The following is a 16,322-nucleotide window of genomic DNA, read 5'->3' as shown; positions in this document are numbered from 1 at the left end:
CGCGGGCCTGGCTTTAACGGCCAGCTGTTTCCCCGCGAAGAGGAGAAGGGGGCGTGGCCATGGGTCTCTTTGTGGAAATGCAGTTTAGCAGTCCTTTCTACTTTTTGTTTTCATTGGGGTTTTTAAAGTGAAAGACATACATTGGGTTGTTAGGGGTATTGTGTCCAAATTTGGTGTCAATTGCCCCAGTGGTTTTTGAGTTCTGTTAATCCCACAAATGAACATTACATTTTTATTTATATAGATGTCGTGCATTTGTCCCACCCACTGTGTTTTATTTTCCATTATGTTATTTTGTACTGTTTATTTTACTTGATTGGTTTATTTTATTATGATGTCATTTTGTTGTTTATATTTTATGTTACTGTAATATATCACTGAGCTTGGCCTCATGTAAGTCACTCCGAGTCCCCTTTGGGGAGATGGTGTTGGGGTATAAATAAAGATGATGATGATGATGATGATGATGATGATGATGATGATTTTATTATTTCATTATTCTGCTGAGGAGCTAGAAAGCAATTCTTCCTCTGTCTTTTCTCTTATAGGAGCATCTACTCCAAAATAAATCCCCATCTATGATTTACCTAAGGATGAATATAAGAAAAAAAAGACTCCAGACTGTAGGTTGATTGCTCATTATTCTGCCGCAGAGCTGGAAGGTAATTTTTCCTTTGTCTCTTCCTTTGCAGGAGTGTGTACTCCAGAATAAACCTTCAAGATGACAATGTTCAGCAAGTCATTGTTCTCTTCTGTGAATGCTTCTTTGGAATATAATGCAACTAAGAATATAACGGATAATGAGAAGATTCCAAATGAAGATGAATTACCAGGCAACTGGGTATATATCACAAGCATAATCGCACTTCTCCTCTGCCTTCCTGGACTTGTAGGGAATGGGATTGTCATCTGGCTTCTTGGCTTCCGTATTAAAAGGACTCCCTTCACCACATACATTTTGAACCTTGCCATTGCAGATTTTGGTGTGCTCAACAATGAATTTATTGGTGATACATGTTATCTTTTTGGCTTGGTTACTCCCGACATTTATCAAGATTACTATGCTTTCTTCTACCATGGCATCTTTCTATTTACATTCACTGTTAGTCAGTACCTCATGACAATCATCAGCATTGACAGATGTGTGTGTGTCTTCTTCCCACTCTGGCATCGATGTCACCGACCACCACATTTATCCACCTGTGTGTGTGTCATTGTATGGATCCTCAGCTTCTTAACTACTGCTATAGGTGTCAGTCTCAGTTACAGCGGATTTCCTATCATAACATTTTTACAGTTTCTCTTTAATGCTGTGGTTTGCATGCCCATCATGTGTATGTCCACTATAGCCATTTTTATTAAATTCTGCTTAAGTCCACCCCAAAGGAAGATGGGAAAACTGTTAAGAACCATTTGGATTACGCTTTTCTTCTTCCTCCTTTTTGCTTTTCCATTTAATATAACTCTTATTCTTTATCTATCCAATCTTCAAAATGATTATTTGTATGGATATGGAAACTTTTGTGCCTTGTTAAACAGTGCCATTAACCCCATGATCTATTATTTGGTGGGAAGAGATAAAAGAGGGAGGTCCAGTAAGCGAATCAATAAAGTGCTTGAGAAACTTTTCAAGGAAGAGGAAGAATGTAGAGAGAATCAGGAAATCTAATCCAAAACACTTATAAGGACCCTTTAACAAAGTAGTTCATCATTTGTAAATGTATAAGAAAAGATGGATTTTAGATTTAGTAATGTTTAGAAAGTTTTATTTTCTTTGAAAAGTCTATTAGATATATATATATCCTTATTTCCAAAGTATGCAAATGTTACTTCTTACGATTGCAATTCTCAGTCCCATCAAGCTTTCAAAGATTAAAGCAGTTTATTATTTACTTATTTATTTATTTACTATATTTGTATACCGTCCATCTCAGCCCGTAGGCAACTCAGGACGGTTTACAGAGGCAGCAATTCAATGCTCACATAAACATTTAAAAACATTAACATGTAGCATAAAATCATAGAAAATTAATAAAACATAGACATTTATGTCTCTTAGTTAAAAACATTGTCCAGTCTCATCATCCAATTGTCCCAATTTCCTATGTCTGTTACACTGCATTTTCAAACACTTGCTCAAACAACCAAGTTGTTTCCGGAACGTTAAAAGGGAGGGGGCCAATCTAATATCCCTAGGGAGGGCATCCCATAGCCGAGGGGCCACCACTGAGAAGGTCCTGTCTTTCGACCCACCAAACATATTTGCAACTCAGGTGGGATCAAGAGCAGGGCCTCCCCAGATGATCTTAAAGTCCAGTTGTTATTACTATAAGGAAGTGAAAGAAATAGTTAAGTCTGCAACTAGCACAGTGTGTTAAACCACCAGCTAGAGAAAATCTTGTTGTCCAGATGGTCAGCAGTTCGAGCCATGGGCTGGGGTGAGCTCCCACCATCAGCTCTAGCTTCTGCATACTTAGCAGCTAAAAAGCAGCAATATAAGTAGATAAATAGGGACTGCTTTGGTGGAGAGATAAAAAGCAACCCTGACAAACACGCCAGCTCATTTGATCAGGATGGCATCTATGGACAGCAGTCTCCTCAGCGTAGAAAATAGAACAACAGCACCTCCCCATGGCCAAGTCGAGCACAACCTCCAGAGATGAAAAAGTGGAAAGCCTTGCCTCTATATATTGTCCTTCTGTGTTAATAATTGTGACTGCATGGAATGTTTGCCTTGAATGTATTCTGCAATCCGCTCTGAGTCCCCTCAGGGAGATAAAGCGGAATATAAATAAAGTATGTTATATTATTATTAATCATATTTCTTCCTTCCCCTTTAAAGATTTGTTTTGAATATATATTATTTTGGTTGTAATTTAGATTCATAATTCTAAATGTCAATAAATAGATAAACTGAAATAAGAAAAAGCAAGAAAGCTCTCTAGTTTTATTTATTCCTCATTTCACTTATTGCCTCATACTTTAGCTGCCTAAAGGATGAGAACACTATTATCCTGAGATACACCTTTCTAGACATCCAATCCCTCTGTGTGTGAATTGTCTGACTCCAGAGCACGAGTTATAATCTTATGTCAAAAGCATTCCAATTCTTTAGCCTCAATATTATTGTTCATTATATAAATTTTAATTAATTATTTTAAAGGCTGAAGCATTAAGATAAATAAATACATCAGTCAGACTCATGAAAAATGTGATCCAATGCTTATAAAGGACTTGTTTCCTTATCTTCAGCGTTGCATGAGCATGATGAAAACCTCTCAGCCATCTATGCAATGTTGCTGACTGCTTCTTGTCAGCTCCACAGAACCATGGTGACGTAGGGCATCCTTTTGCTCTTCCCTGGATGTGAACATTGCATACCATCAGTTTAAAAAAGGCCATCATTTTGTATTTCCCTGTGGAGCACCATAAAAGAGAAATTGTTATCTTTGTGAGGATTTGTAAAAAGGCCATGATCTAATGGGTTCACTGGAAAGCATGTGTCAGCAGCTGATTGGCTGAGCCAGTCAGAAGCCAGAATTCTGATTGGCTACTGTCTCTGGCTTGCTGTTGAGACAAATGGTTTTAACTGCCACTTTCGCCTCGGAGACTGAAGAGAGCACTGACTGGAAACAGCCAGCAAGGAAATGGTTGCCAACTCTCTGAAGCCTGATCATTTCTAAGGCATGAAGCATATTTTAAAGACTGTTTAAAAGGACTGTTTATTCCCTCTGTTCTCTGTAAGAATCCAGAGAGGCTGCTGTATATATTGTTGCTCTGTTTGACTTTTGAACTGAAGTAAATGTGTATTATTTTATTTGTGATTTTTGGGCTTTGTCTCCTTGTAAGCTGCCCTGAGTCCCCGCGGGGAGATGGTGGTGGGGTATAAAAATAAAGTTACTTACTTACTTAAAGTTACTGTTGCTCATTACACAAATCTGAGTGACACATTATTATACTGCAGGGTATATTTTGATTCAGAAACAGTGGTAAAGCTTCTGTTTATTTATATTTACAACCTCCAACAATCCTCTATCTTGACCTGGAAGTCATATGAATAGAATGAACTCCCAAGAAAGACATGAATGATTAAAAAATCATACCATTTAATAGAAATACATTCCTATGTTGCTCTCCATAAAGTGGTTATCTCTACACAATCCGCAGTGCCACATGAAGAGACAATTACTTTTAAAGAGAGAATATAAGGAAGAGGAGTAATCTGAGGCTGTCATACTTTTGACGTATCAAGTGAAGAAAGAGCAGTAATGCTAGCTAAAGTAAAAGTTGGGGGAAGAAATGAAAACATCACTAAAGGCAGATTATATACTACAAGCCAATCTACAGAGTGTGCAGACGCAGCCGCGGTCCCTGGAGATCAGTGTACAAGAATGAAGCCATCAAACTTGCCCAACAGGTGTTTGTATGTGTTTGTATGTGTGTGTGAATGCATAAAGTGAGCTTGCCGGATTTAGACATTATGCTCTCATTAATGAAAGGCTTGCTGATTAATGAACTTGCTGACTGAAAGATCGCAGGTTCAAATCCAGAGAGTGGGGTGAGCTCCCACTGTCAGCTCCAGCTTCTGCCAACCTAGCAGTTCAAACACATGCAAATGTGAGATCAATAGGTACCGCTCTGAGGGGAAGGTAACAGCGCTCCATGGGGTCATGCTGGCCACATTACCTTGGAGGTGTCTACAGAGATGAGAACCACCCCCCAGATTCGGACATGACTGGACTTAATCTCAAGGCAAAGCCTTTACCTTTACCTGATGAAGGGCAATGGCTTTTTAGCTTCTGCATTAGACCACTGATTTGTGTGAACTTTATGTTCTACTAAGACTCCTAGATCACTTTTGCATGTACTGCTTTCATACATTCTATTATCTCTGCATCCTCCCTTTCTCTTTATTTTATATGTTTTATTCCTCTTTTTCTGCCTATATAGTTTTCCTGTTGAAATGCATTTTATTAGTTTTGGTCTAATAAACTCTAATAATCTGTCACTGGATTATTTTGAAGATTTGTGTCTATCAATCCGCCCACGAGGGGTGTGGTCAGAAAGAAATGCAGTGGGGCAAGTGATAATGGGCAATGTTCTAGCTCCAGTTGGTAAAACAGTGTAAATCCAGATGAACAATGGTTGTCACAAGGGTTAATCTGGTTATGGGTATAGGAGAGGAAATGTTCCCAGAGATAACCCAGATCATTTCAGGTGAAACAGGAAAAGGACCCAGGGGCTCCGACACAAGTACATTTTGTGTCTCCACACATTTCCTAAATCATTGTCAAAGGATTCTAGTAATTTGGGGGATCATTTTCTGAAATCCAAGGTGGGGTGAGGCATCATTCCAAGGAAATTCAAAAGGGGTTAGTATAGGGCAAAATGAAATTAGCAATGTGGGCATATTGCATATCGCAATGTAGCTATGTCGCATGATTCAGAATTTTAGGGTCTACTCTTCAGTAACAGTGATATAGTGAGCCAGGCAAGTTGAGTTTGTGGGATTCTGGGAGTTGCATTCCATGAACATCTACAGGGTCACAATAATATCGCTGATCTCAACCAAAGTAATCCCACTGAATGAATGCTGGTGTGCTTACCCAACACTACAGTTAGCTTCATTCATTCTGTGTGTGTCTACTTCAATTGAGAGTAACCAATATGTTTTAAAATCTGTTCCATAAAGACAAATTTTGAGTTTGAAGGCAAATGAAGAAAACTAAAAAAAAAAAAAAAAAACAAGAGAAAGACAGGAAATAGGAACAAAGAGTTCTAGAAAGCAGAAATAAAGTAGAAGAGAAACATGCATCTATCTCTCCCACCTTTCTTGCTTTTATCTCTTCCATGTAATTGAATATCTAATCCTCCACTTAGTATACTTGCTCACTCTCTCCTGCCAATAAAGGCACCCAACAAGCCCAAATGTTACATTTAAGCCCATTGGGGGAATGAATTTAAGCACATTTTACTTCAAAAAGTAGCCAGGAAATAGTTTCATGGAGGAATATGAACCACTTCCTCCATTTATAAGAGAAAACAAATGTAAGTAGATTGCCAGACTTTTTGATCATATTTTATTAATTACTGTATGTGCAGGAGCGGCTCAACCCATTACGCAAAGTAAGCATTTGCAGTATAGTTGATTTTGCCCAGGGGCACTCTTGAGGCGCTCTTGGGGGGAAATAGACCTTGACATATGCGAGTTGTAGTTACTGGGATGTATAGTTCACCTACAATCAAAGAGCATTCTTAACTCCACCAATGATGGAATTGAACCAAATATGGCACACAGAACTCCCACGACGATGCGGAAAATATATATCAGTGATTGGTTGGGAAGGGTTGCCAAAATACTGTTTGCTTACCGTTGAAAATTACCTAGGGCCACCTCTGTGTATGTGCTATATAGTAAAGGAAAATAACAGGTAGTTATACAAGCATTGTGGAGGATCAAGATTTTAAAACAAATCAACAGACAAAAACATTTAGAGAGTTCTTAATGACCTATTTGAACTTGAGAGAAAAATTGAGAATTCAACTTAATCAATCCAGAACTCAAAAACCCGTGGTTATTATTTATTTATTTATTTATTTATTTATTTGAATCCGCCAGAGGGGGATTGGCGGAGTGGGTAAAGGTGGTGGTTAATGCCTCCTTAAGGAAGGAAAGTTTCCAGCGAGCTTAAAACAAGCTGTTATAAAACCGCTGTTGAAAAAGCCATCACTGGACCCCACTCGATTCGACAACTATCGGCCAGTATCCAATCTCCCCTTTTTGGGCAAAGTCGTGGAACGTGTGGTGGCAACACAACTCCAGGGATTTCTGGTAGACACTGATTATCTAGACCCGGCACAGTCTGGCTTTAGGCCAGGACATGGAACTGAGACAGCCTTGGTCCCCTTGGTAGATGATCTTCGCCGGGAGTTTGACAGGGGGAGTGTGTCCCTGTTCGTTCTGCTGGACCTCTCAGCGGCCTTCGATACCATTGACCACGGTATCCTTCCGGGATGCCTCGAGGATATGGGACTTGGGGGTACTGCATTGCAGTGGCTCTGGTCCTTCCTTGAGGGACGGTCTCAGAAGGTGTTACTGGGTGACACCTGTTCGGCCCCACAACCGTTGTCATGTGGGGTCCCACAGGGATCAATTCTGTCCCCGATGTTGTTTAACATCTACATGAAGCCGTTGGGAGAGATCATTCAGAGTTTCGGACTAAGATGTTATCTCTACGCAGATGATGTCCAAATCTGTCACTCCTTCTCACCTGTCACCAAGGAGGCTGTCCAGACCTTGAACCGGTGTTTGGCCACTGTATCAGACTGGATGAGAGCTAACAAATTGAAACTGAATCCAGACAAGACAGAGGTCCTACTGGTCAGCCATAAGGCCGAACAGGGCATAGGGTTACAGCCTGTGTTAGACGGGGTTACACTCCCCCTGAAGACGCAGGTTCGCAGCTTGGGAATGATCCTGGACTCATCGCTGAGCCTGGAACCCCAGGTCTCAGCGGTGGCTGGGAGAGCGTTCGCACAATTAAAACTTGTGCACCGTACCTTGGGAAGTCTGATCTATCCACGGTGGTCCACACTCTTGTTACATCCCAAATAGATTACTTCAACGCGCTCTACGTGGGGTTGCCTTTGAAGACTGTTCGGAAACTTCAATTAGTCCAACGGGCAGCGGCTAGATTACTCACCGGAGCATCATACAGGGAGCATACCACCCCCTTTTGTGTCAGCTCCACTGGCTGCTGATCCAGTTCTGGACACAATTCAAAGTGCTGGTTTTGACCTACAAAACCCTTTACGGCTCCGGCCCAGTGTACCTGTCCGAACGTATCTCCTTCTACGTCCCACCTCAGAGCTTAAGATCCGCTGAGGGGGCCCTGCTCTTGGCCCCACCTTTATCACAAGCGAGACTGGTGGGGACAAGGGACAACGCGTTCTCGGTGGTGGCCCCTCGCCTGTGGAATTCACTCCCCAGGGAAATTAGGACATCAACATCCCTCCTCTCCTTCAGGAAGAAGCTAGAAACCTGGATGTGTTCGGGTAGCTGGCAGATGGACAAAGACAACCAATAATGACCAGAGTAGGAAAGGACAATGATGATGCTAAAAGGTTTACGGACTTGGATTTGGTGAACACTGACCACAAGATGTTTTATTGCTGCTAGTATACTGTCTGATGGTTTTAATTAGTTATAACTATGATATTATGTGGTAAATTTGTGTATTGTATAGTGTATTGTATTTTGTAATAGTTAGGCATTGAATTGTGCCTTTGTAAGCCGCCCTGAGTCCCCCCTAGGGGGTTGAGAAGGGTGGGGTAAAAGCACTCCAAATAAATAAATAAATAAAAATTTATTTATTTATTTATTTATTTTTGCTGAAGCAATGCTAGTGGTGGGGACCCAGCTCTATTCCACTTAGGTTGGTGTACATCCAGATCAGTTCCAAAAAAAGGCCGATCCAGGGTAACATAGGTCAAGGTCACTTTAATATGACCTTGTCCCCATTACCCAAAGCCAAAGGGGGGGGGGCTCAACTTAGCTCTCTAAGAACAGATAGGTCCATTTGAACTTGAGAATAAATGTAGAGTTCCGTGCAGGCAATCCAAAAAGTCCAAAATTCATGACTAAGATTTTTTCTAAAACAACAAACCCTCAGGAGATATTTGTTCCCTGACTGCTGTTTCTGCAAAATGTGAGAACTAATTTCCAAAACTCCTATTTCAGAAGAATATTAGTAACTTACACTCATGTATATCTATCAGGTGCTCCAAGAAAACAGATTGATTTCAAGGATGGCCAATGGTACTATGTTATTATCTCCTTGTTCAGTACAATTTACAAAAATGGTCCATAAAAACTTGTTCCAACAATCCGCCTTTTCTGAAACTGATCATTGAATTCTATATAAATATTACATTTTTATCTGTACTGCTCTTGTAAACTGTAAGCCACCTGAATCCTAAATCTGGGAAGAAAGTGTGAATAATAATAATAATAATAATCATCATCATCATCAGCATCATATCACTTTAAAGAAGTGTTCACCAATATATAGAGGAGAAAAATAGATATTCTAGGACCCAAATTGGTGAATTTATTAAATGGGCATAGCTTAGAAGTAAAAAAAATTGGCCTCTATCTTCCATGTAATGCTAAAGAGACAGCTCCTGCAAACCTAAATGCTCACCATGGTAATATTTGGATAACATTTCTAGCTTGGGTCCCGTTCCATTCCACAAGGGGGGCAATAGAGAAAGACAGGCCATTTTACGGGCATGGAGGGTGGGTTGATGAATTTTCTCCTGTTTTCCTGTTATTCCCCCTGCCCATTTTCCTATTGTGGAAACAACCTTCATTCAGTAGGTTGTTTTAGGTTTTTCAGGCTGGATGGCCATGTTCTAGAAACATTCTCTCCTGAAGTTTTGCCTGCATCTGTGGCAAGCATCCTCAGAGATTGTGAGGATGCTTTTCACAGATGCAGGTGAAATGTCAGGAGAGAATGCTTCTACAACATGGCCATACAGCCTGAAAAACCTACAACAACCCAGTGATTCTGGCCATGAAAGCCTTTGACAACCCTCATTCATATGAAATGGGAAGGGGGAGGGGGAACAACCAGCAAAAATTAGGAAAATGTCTTTACTCCTTCAACTCCCCCCCCCACCTATAAAATGGACTATCCTTCTATCTCCAGTGCCCTGTTATGACCTCTGCCCAGATAAGGAACAGTACCCCATCTTACTGTAGTAATTTATCAAGTAAGAACATAATTATTCCTGCTTCTTGGCAGGGGGTTGGACTGGATGGCCCATGAGGTCTCTTCCAACTCTGATTCTATGATTCTGTGATTCTATGTCAGCATTTACAGCCTTAAATTAGCCACTCAAAACTAGGTACACTTTGAGACACAAGGTAAACAATAGGTACCGTATATTCCGACATATAAGACGACTGGGCGTATAAGACGACCCCCAACTTTTCCAGTTAAAATATAGAGTTTGGGATATATTCACCATATAAGACTACCCCTCTTCCAACGCACACCAAATAAAAATTTTAAAAGCATCAGATTTGATTTCAATATGGTAATTTTCCTATTACTGTAACTCCTTCTCTGCCTCTCAGATCTCACACATGCGCACCTGCACCACTTCACTGCAGTCTTCAGGAGAGAGATCTGAGAGGCAGAGGAGGAAGTATGGTAATAGGATACAAGGGCGGGCCAGACAAGTAAAAGAGGTGTCTTTGTCTGGGCCTCGAGCCACTCTATCCTTTTTTCCATAGCCCGGACACCTGCAGCATGCTCCACCCTTCACTTACATCTTCCTGGTGAGGTGCACCTTCACCTCACCATAGGGACCACATTAAGTCCATGAATCCTGATGAATGGATTTTCTTCTACCGTACTTGTACAGCGTCACCCTTACTGCTTTCATACAGTCACTGCATACAGCGACTGCATACGACGCGGCCACTGCCATTTTTGAGTTCCCCCCACAATATGCAGCAACCACAGATTCTCCAATCCGGATTGGAAGTTGCAGCACCCGCTCTATAAGACTACTCCCACCACGTATAAGACTGCTCCCATGTATAAGACTACTCCCGCGTGTAAGACGGTCCCGTGTATAAGACGACCTCTGACTTTTGAGAAGATTTTCTTGGGTTAAAAAGTAGTCTTATACGCCAGAATATACGGTGATTGCATGGAAATATTTATGTGATAAAAAGTGAAGATTAAGACTGAACACCTTGTGACTGATGCAGAACTCTTTCTTAAATTGGAGATTCTTTTGAACAGTTATGAGCTGACAATGTTTCCCTGATTACTCTTCTATCACCACTTTTTTTCAGCTTCCTTTAAAATATCTCTTTTCCTCCCATTTCCCCATTTCATCTTTGGTTTATGTTAATTGCTGCAGTTGTGTGCACTCAACTCAGCAGAAGGAGGGAGATGGAAAGAAGAAGATAAAGGGAATCATGCTCTTCCTGGAAGGTTCAGGCAAAAGGAACTTCATTAATAAATGTTGCCATTTTGACCAAATTAAGATGTTACTTGCCTACATGTGTCCTGGTTTTCATTAGTCCCAGAACACCAAGAAACCAAATTATGGGTGAAAGAAATAATTTTCCACCCCAGAACACCTCTGCTTCAGATAATAATAATAATAATAATAATAATAATAATTATTATTATTATTATTATTATTATTATTATTATTATTAGGTTCTTGTGGGTTTTTTCGGGCTATAGAGCCATGTTCTAGAGGCATTTCTCCTGACGTTTCACCTGCATCTATGGCAAGCATCCTCAGAGGTAATGAGGTCTGTTGGAATTGGGACAATGGGTTATATATAATAATAATAATAATAATAATAATAATAATAATATGAAACAATGGATTGCATACTCAGCTGCTGCAAGAAAATCCCACAAGCAGACTATAAACAGAGGCATAATATTGCTGTTCAGATGATCCATTGTAACTTGTGCCACAAATACTATCTGCCTGTGACAAAAAAAATTAGTGGGATAACAAGCCTGAAAAAGTTATACAAAATGAACACATCAAACTACTTTGAGACATCCAAATTCACATTGACAGAGATTTGGAGCACAATAGTCCTAACCTCACAATCGTGGAAATAAAACAATCAATGTTGCAATCCCAGGTGAGAGCAGAATTGATTAGGAGCAACTGGAATAGTTTACATAATATGAGGACTTAAAGATAGACTTGCCAAGATTCCTGCAGAAGTCAGTAAAGGTGGTCTCAGTTGTGATCAGCACTCTGGGTGCAGTGCCTAAAGACCTTGGCCTGCACTTTAAAACAATAGGCGCTGACAAAATTACCATCTGCCAGCTGCAAAAGGCCACCCTACTGGGATCTGAACGTATTATTCATTGATACATCACATAGTCCTAGACACTTGGGAAGTGTCTGACGTGTGACCCAATTCAACAGTCAGCATAGTTATCTTGTTAGATGTATATTACTCTTGTTGTGTATCAAATAATAATAATAAGAAGAAGAATAATAAGAATAAGAATAAGAATAGTTACCTGCCTCTCTTTACAGCTCAAGACAAAGAACAATATAGTTAGAACACAGAGATAAATCCCATTACCATTAAAATACATATATTAAAATATGTAAAACAAATATTGACATACCAATATTCATAAAATGTAATAAGCATGAGAAGAGCTTTTACAGTGCACAGGAGATTTCGGATGCATCAAATGAAAGGAGCAGCACCTAAATCTTGGTTCCTGGGGCCCCAGTTAATGGCTTTCCCTGAGTTTAGTGGTTACATGAAGTGATGCCCCACCTTTACTGAGTAATATAAAGCATCCTCTCTGGCTCACCTTGTCTGGAGTTGTTTTCTCACCCTTGGAAAAGAACAGACCATCACTGACATATTCATAATTCCAAAGAAGAACATCTCACACCTGCACTTGGAAGGAATCAGATGCAATTAAGAAAAGGTAAGGCCCTGATACATACATTGTTTTATGTTGCCACTTATGTTTTATGTTGCTTTCTCCACATTCCTTCAGTAATGTTCATTGATCTGATACAGTCTTTGGTCTTCATCACACTAAAGCATCTATCCACTTTAGACGGGGGAAATCAGGGCATCAACATCCCTCCTTGCCTTCAAGAGGAAGGTAAAGACGTGGTTGTAGGACCAGGCCTTTGGGCATCCTGACAATTAGATATGGAAACCAGATGGATAGGACCGACAATTTGTGGAAATCGGAACTTAAACTATGAGACTGTGAAACGCTGACCATCAATGAAGTTTGTACTGATTTTATTGCTTTTATTGCTTTTATTGGTTTTATGGTTGTTTTTGCCGATAATAATTATTGTTTCTGTTCATTGTTATTGCTAAAATTGCTGTTTGTTAACTGTTGTTATCGTCCTTTGGTGTTATGTAATGCAGGCATCGAATTGTGCCTTGCTTGTGTAAACCGGCCTGAGTTCCCCCCGGGGTGAGAAGGGCGGGGTAGAAGCAACTGAAATAATAAATAAATAAATAAATAAATAAATAAATAAATAGATGCTCTAGTGTGAGATTAATATCCATTACAATTATTTGTACAAATAAAATGTAAATTTAAATTTATAGGTTAAAATTGACAGGGTAGGCCTGCCAGTTCTTTGTCACAGGCAGATGGTATTTGTGTTGTGCATATTGTATTTATTATTATTTGAAACATAACAAGATGAGTCCAGAGTGGACAAGATCACTATGCTGGCTGTTGTATTGAATCACACGTCAGACACTTTCCAAGTTTCTAGGATTATGTGATGTATCGGCAAATACATCACATATGCAGATCCCAGTAGGGTGGCCTTTTTGCTGCTGGCAGATGGTAATTTTGTCAGCGCCAATTGTGTTTAAGTGCAGACCAAGATTTTTAGGCACTGCACCCAGTGTTCTAATCACCACTGGGACTACCTTTTCTGGCTTATGCCAGAGTCTTTGCAGTTCGATCTTTAAATCCTCATGTCAGTTTTTCCAGTTGTTTCTCTTCAATCGTGCTGTCGCCTGGAATTGCAAAATTGATGATCCATACTTGGTTTTTTAACACGATTGTGAGATCAGGAGTATTGTCCTCCAAAAGTCTGTCAGTTTGAATTCATCCCAGTGGGGGACTCAAAGCAGTTTCCAACATAATTATGGCAAAATATAATACCTCACATACAGAATAATGTACAATACAATTATCAATTAAATCATAAAACATGACATCATTTAACATTAAAATATGGAATTAAAAAGCATATCTATATAAACATTAAACATGAATGCTTGTACTAGAAAAGGCAATCCTCTAGGTAACAGAGCTAAAGCATGTAGTGCTTTGGAGGTAATAACCAACACTTTGTACTTTGCCTAGAAAATATTTGGCAGCCAGTGCAATGATTTTAGTAAAGGTGCAATATGATCTATTCTAGGTATTCCTTTAGCCGGTCTGGCTGCCATGTTTTGAACTAATTGATGTTTCCAAACATGGCACAGAGGTAGAACAATGAACAGCACATTGCAGAAGTATTACCTTGAAGTGACTAGCAAATTTTTAGCTCTTCCATTTTTGTGGAGGAATATATCAGATGAAGACAAAGACAAAAGACATGCCAGACAAATACAAAGGGAATTTCATGCAATCCCAAAGGAATCTGAAATATCCCTGGGGATTCTGACAGAAATGCCTTAAGATATTCTGGATGGGGAGGCACTCCCTTAAAAAGTTGGAGAAAAATATATCTGGAAGCTGTGGTTTATATTTTGAAATGCAGAGGACTCAACCATTTCACACTGTTTGGTTCTATAAGTTCCATGGGCTCCCTGATATTTGAAAACTATGTTGTGAAACAAAGGTGGAAACTGCTAGGGATTGCTGAGTTATTTCATCATATACTTAACCCCCTGAATCAGAATACTCGCACATTTAAAAATTTAAAACATATTGGCACTAAAATAGAATTAAACATAGGACTGTTAAAAATACATAGTGAAAACAGATAAAACCATCAAAAACTTCTTGAACTACATAAAATACAGCATCCCCTGGTTTGGTCTTTAAAACTTTCCTCTCCAAATGCCTCCCTGAATAAAAAAGATCTTAGCCTGCTGCTAGAAGGACAGCAAGGAAGAGGCCGTTCTGACTTCGCTGAGAAGAAAATGATTCATTATTCTGCAGAAAGGTTGGAAAGTAATTCTTCCCTTCTCTTCTCTTGTAGGAGTATCTACTACAGAAAGAACTCCAATGATGACCAATTTCAGCCAATTTGTGATCTCGTCTTTCAATGCTACAATGGGATACAATTCAACTGAAAATCCTGGGAAATCTAATAGGTCCCAAAATTATGTCAAGGTCTATTATAGCATAATTGTACTCATCGTCAGTCTTATTAGCTTTTCTGGACTTGTAGGGAATGGAAGGGTCATTTGGCTTCTTGGGTTCCACATTAAGAAGAATCCCTTCACCACCTACATTTTGAGTCTCTCCATTGCTGACTTTGGTGTGCTCACAGTCCAAGTTCCGCTTTATATTTTGATTGTTATATATTTCTTTGAGGGTATTACTCGTGATTTCCTTTTTCATTGGGGGTTCCTGTTACTATCCAACCTTCTACCCACATTCACTGCTAGTCAGCTCCTGTTGACAGTCATTAGCATTGACCGCTGTGTATGCATCTTCTTCCCACTCTGGCATCGATGCCATCGTCCAACGCATTTGTCCACTGCTGTATGTGTCGTGATATGGATCATCACTTTTTTAATCTTTGCTACAGATATCACCCTGAAAGTCTCTATTAACTATTCTAAATTACTGTCCATTCTGTTCGCCTTCAATGCTGTGCTTTTCATGCCCATCATGTGTGTCGCCACTACAGTCATATTAATTAAAATCTGCTTAAGCTCACAACTAAAGAAGAAGGGCAAGCTGATAAGAGCTACCTTATTTACACTTGTATTTTTCATCCTCTTTGCTTTCCCTATTAATGCCTTTTATATTTTTAATTTTTTTAAATTACAATATCGTGAATTTTCTATATATGTATATATATGTTTTACTCTAAACAGCACCATTAACCCCATAATCTATTATTTTGTAGGAAGAGGGAAAAGAGGGAAATTCTGCAAGGGCATAAATAAAGTGCTTGAGAAACTCTTCAAGGAGGAGGAAGACTATAGGGAACAATAGGAAACTCCAACTGAGATAGAATTATAGGAATCTTCTGACACTTAAGTTAATATTTTTTAAAATGTATTAGGGAGAAAAACTCTTTTATACTCCAATGCATTTGAAAATTCTGTTTTATCTGAAAAATCCGAAGGAAAACATATTATAGATTTAATACATGCATCTGGTCATCCATGTACATCAATATCTGCCCTTACACCTGTCTTCATTCCATGAATTTGATGTAGTATTATGTAGAATTCATATCACTTGAATATAATGAAATAATGGGAGTTATCGTTTCACGAGATCTTCAGCCTTCTCTGCCAAGAGTGATGCAGCCTCCCCAAACTCCAGCTCCCAAAATTTCATAGAATAGGGCCAAGGCAGTTAAAATGGTGCTGAACTGCATTATTTCTAGAGTGTAGGGCCGGGCTTTAGCACAGCAGGTTAAACCACTAGCTGCAGTAAATCTTGGCAATCAGAAGAGCATGTCAGGGTGAGCTCCTGGCCCAGCTTCTGCCTACCTAGCAGTTCAAAAGCAAAATGGAGTAGATAAATAGGTACTGCTTAAAAGCGGGAGGTATTTAAGGTACCCAAAAG

The 16,322-nt window shown here is 39.5% G+C and overlaps 2 protein-coding genes across 2 annotated transcripts; both read left to right on the top strand.

The window, feature by feature from the left end:
* Positions 1-721: 721 nt before the first annotated feature.
* On the top strand, positions 722-1,669 carry LOC137096907 (mas-related G-protein coupled receptor member H-like). Its single transcript, XM_067467269.1, has one exon. The coding sequence runs from the start codon at positions 722-724 to the stop codon at positions 1,667-1,669; it is 948 nt and encodes a 315-aa protein (XP_067323370.1).
* Positions 1,670-14,798: 13,129 nt separating this feature from the next.
* LOC132772876 (proto-oncogene Mas-like) lies at positions 14,799-15,740 on the top strand. Its single transcript, XM_060771723.2, has one exon. The coding sequence runs from the start codon at positions 14,799-14,801 to the stop codon at positions 15,738-15,740; it is 942 nt and encodes a 313-aa protein (XP_060627706.2).
* Positions 15,741-16,322: the final 582 nt, after the last annotated feature.

Source organism: Anolis sagrei, chromosome 4 (genome assembly GCF_037176765.1).
Source record: "Anolis sagrei isolate rAnoSag1 chromosome 4, rAnoSag1.mat, whole genome shotgun sequence".
In the NCBI taxonomy this organism is placed as follows: Eukaryota; Metazoa; Chordata; class Lepidosauria; order Squamata; family Dactyloidae; genus Anolis; species Anolis sagrei.
Note: the sequence above shows the minus strand (reverse complement) of the source record. Positions and strands in the feature narration are given on the sequence as shown.

Coding starts and splice junctions, on each gene's coding strand:
- LOC132772876 (XM_060771723.2), top strand. CDS start 14,799: ATGATGACCAATTTCAGCCAATTTGTGATCTCGTCTTTCAATGCTACA.
- LOC137096907 (XM_067467269.1), top strand. CDS start 722: ATGACAATGTTCAGCAAGTCATTGTTCTCTTCTGTGAATGCTTCTTTG.